The sequence below is a fragment of the Cupressus sempervirens genome, chromosome 4 (assembly GCF_028749045.1).
Source record: "Cupressus sempervirens isolate cs-2001-9-10 chromosome 4, ASM2874904v1, whole genome shotgun sequence".
Classification (NCBI taxonomy): domain Eukaryota; kingdom Viridiplantae; phylum Streptophyta; class Pinopsida; order Cupressales; family Cupressaceae; genus Cupressus; species Cupressus sempervirens.
Window position 1 is genome coordinate 146310909 of NC_143121.1, and position 3160 is coordinate 146314068.

Genomic DNA, 3160 nt, shown 5'->3' on the forward strand with positions numbered 1-3160 from the left:
CTTCACATTATTACCTTCTCCATTTCATACAGAAAAAATCTTGCTAGTGGCATTTCACGTGATATCTGGTATAATAATCAAATTTCAAAATGATGAGACTCCTAGTGACTATGATGCACCCACATATCAAAGTCGTGATCATACAAAACTCTGCTTGTCATGCCTATCTCATTTATTGGCAGTAGTGTCATACAAAACTGAAGGGAGTGTTGCAACCAAGTCTAGCCGTGGTCATTCAAAACTTTGCTGGCATTGCCATTCTCAATTACACGGAGGGTACTTGGTAAGTTAAGGCCAAGTGCTTTATCAAATGTTAGGCGTGTCTTAAGAGGAGGCGAAGCCCTGAATTATGGCGTTAGAAGCAGCTTCCATTATTTTTCTTGTTCTAGCAGTGCCCTCACTTTGGCTTCTTGCAAACTCTTTTAGAAGAAGAAACAGTAACACTAGGGAAAAGGCAAAGCCACCGCAGCCTCCATCGTGGGCAATACTTGGCCATCTTCCTCTGCTAGGTAAAAACAAACAGCCTCTCCACAGATTTCTATCCTCTCTTTCACAAACATATGGCCCCATCATGCATCTCCAACTTGGCTTCCGCCCAGTTTTAGTCATCAGCTCTTCAGATCTGGCAAAAGAATGCTTCACAACAAATGATAAAGCCTTTGCTTCGCGCCCACTTTTGTGTGCAGGAAAGTATATTGGGCATGATTTCAAAAACTTGGGCTTGGCTCCTTATGGCTCATACTGGCGAAACATCAGGAAAATTTGCAACGTCCAGCTGTTTACAGCAAACAGAATCGAATTCTTCAGGGAAGTCCGCATAAAGGAGATTTCCGCCCTCATCCGTTCGCTGTTCGAGATCAGTTTGGAGAGAGAGAGGAATCCAGTGAACATGAAATCCACACTCTCTGATTTCACATATAATATCATGATGAGAATAGTTGCTAGCCAAAGAATCTCCTCAGATCTCGGTTCTGAAGATTTCCAGGAGGCGCAGAACTTTAAGATGTTGCTGGAAGAAATTGTTTTGTTACTTGGAGCGTTTGATGTCGCTGATTACCTGCCTTTTCTCAAGTGGCTCGATCCACAGGGAATAGCTTTTTCCATGAAGAATCTAAGGAAGAGAATAGATATGTGTATGAAGAAGCTTTTGCAGGATCACCGAGATAAGAAAGGGGTCCATGCTCGAGATTTAATCGACGTTCTCATCTCCGCAACAGACAACGAGGAAATTCGGTCTGACAATAAGGACGATGTGGTGAAAGCCAATGCCTTGGTATTTTCTTTCTCATAATTTATGTCAGATAGTTGGCGTCTTGTGGCCAAGGCAAAAATTATTTAAGTACACTGATTGTTAAAGGACACTGATTGTGATTCCTTACGTAAATAAGGATAACAGAACCAAAATTGTTGATCACCACCCACATGACTTTTAAGCTTTTATATCTGTAAGATTTGTCTTTCGGTTTTGCAGAGCTTGATAGGCGCGGGTACTGAAACATCTTCTTCGACCATTGAGTGGGCACTGTCAGCTCTGTTGCAGCGCCCTCATGTTTTGCACAAAGCCCAGCAAGAGCTCGACACACATGTCGGTCGGGACAGATTAATGGAGGAATCAGATCTGCCCAAGCTGAAATATTTGAAGGCAATTGTAAAGGAAACTCTGAGGCTTTATCCAGCGGCCCCTCTTTTGGTCCCTCATGAATCCGTCGAGGGTTGTACTGTAGGAGGATACCATATTCCCGAAGGAACTCAACTATGGGTGAATGTTTGGGCAATTCAACGGAACGCCTCTGTGTGGGAGCGTCCAACGGAATTTGACCCCGAACGTTTTCTCAACAGCGGCGAAGATATGGATGTCAAAGGGCGGGACTTTCAACTGTTTCCATTCGGTTCAGGAAGGAGAATATGCCCAGGCATGGCATTGGCATTGATAGTGGTGAGCCATACATTGGGACGGCTTCTTCAAAGCTTTGAGTGGCTTGTTCCAGAAGGCACTGAAATTGACATGACAGAGGGGTTTGGTCTCACAATGCCCAAATCAATTCCATTGGAGGTCATTATCAAACCTCGCCTACCCGTCCATCTCTACTAGTGATATGCCTACTGAGTGTAGAATTAGATGGCTGATCACAGCGCTCGTAGGCAATTGTTAACTTTACTAGGAATAGGTCATAAGGTTTTGAGTAGTTGGTGAATTTAATAGAGTTCGAATAATGATAGATTGTATAATAAAATAAGAGTTGAGAGAGCTTGAGTCCCTGTTTCATGTAAGGATTAGGAAGTATACAGATGAAACAGGCCGAGTTTAAATTTGGAGTATATGTTTAAAGTATTAAAAATTTAATTTGCAATAGCTTTAACATAGTAGAGCAATCAAATAATTATTTTTAGACTTTTTATTAGGAAAAATGTAAGATCGTTTTGGAAAATGAAGAATTGTTTTTTAATTATATTAAAGTAATTTGATATTGTATTCTAATTCAATAATAAATATAATATTATTTTATTATACTATTAAATTAAGTTAAAGAATCTAAAATTATAAAATTATATGTATTGCAAACTTTAAAAAATTACTAGCTAATGTTTTAATTAGATTATCAATGAACACTTGTTTAGTATAAAAATTAATTAAAGAAATTATAATTAATATTTAATTTATTTAATTTATAGTTTGGTTTTGTTAAGATTATAGCTACAGTTTGATTGAGTTGATCTTAAGATGTAATGTTTTTATATTAAATATAAGGAGATCAGAGAAACAACATAAATCACCAACTATCAAAGTATCAGAGGACAAGCTGAACATAACAACTACTATTGCACATCATCAAAGGTGTCCACCCATGCAGTCCAACCCATAACACCTTCCATCCAGACCAAGTTCTTTGGATCCTGGATTTGTTTAAGCATATGGATCATCTCGCTAGTAGTGTTCTGCAGGTTTCTTTTAATCTCCTTGCTGATGTAGTTGACAGTTTGGTTGAAAGTGTGTATATTAGCCAAGTGCAGCCTCCAGAAATAAGCATTCTTCACTTCATTAGTGAAGAACATGGCATGACCATCTTTAAGCAGCCTTTTGAACTTAGATTTTTTATTTTCATAGTGATTTGGACCTACGAGAAAATTTTGAAATATGTGTGACTTCACAAAGACACGG

General features: G+C 38.8%; 1 protein-coding gene across 2 annotated transcripts; it reads left to right on the plus strand.

Moving 5' to 3' along the window:
* Nucleotides 1–223: 223 nt before the first annotated feature.
* Nucleotides 224–2364, plus strand: LOC149560379 (cytochrome P450 82A3-like). 2 transcript variants are annotated; one of them, XM_089824664.1, is made up of 2 exons: nt 224–1273; nt 1472–2364. In XM_089824664.1, the coding sequence occupies exons 1-2, from the start codon at nt 350–352 to the stop codon at nt 2090–2092; spliced, it is 1545 nt and encodes a 514-aa protein (XP_089680790.1). In that variant the 5' UTR covers nt 224–349; the 3' UTR covers nt 2093–2364. The 2 variants fall into 2 exon arrangements, with proteins under 2 accessions (XP_089680790.1, XP_089680791.1); XM_089824665.1 differs by having other exon boundaries at nt 224–1255.
* The last annotated feature ends 796 nt before the right edge of the window (nt 2365–3160 follow it).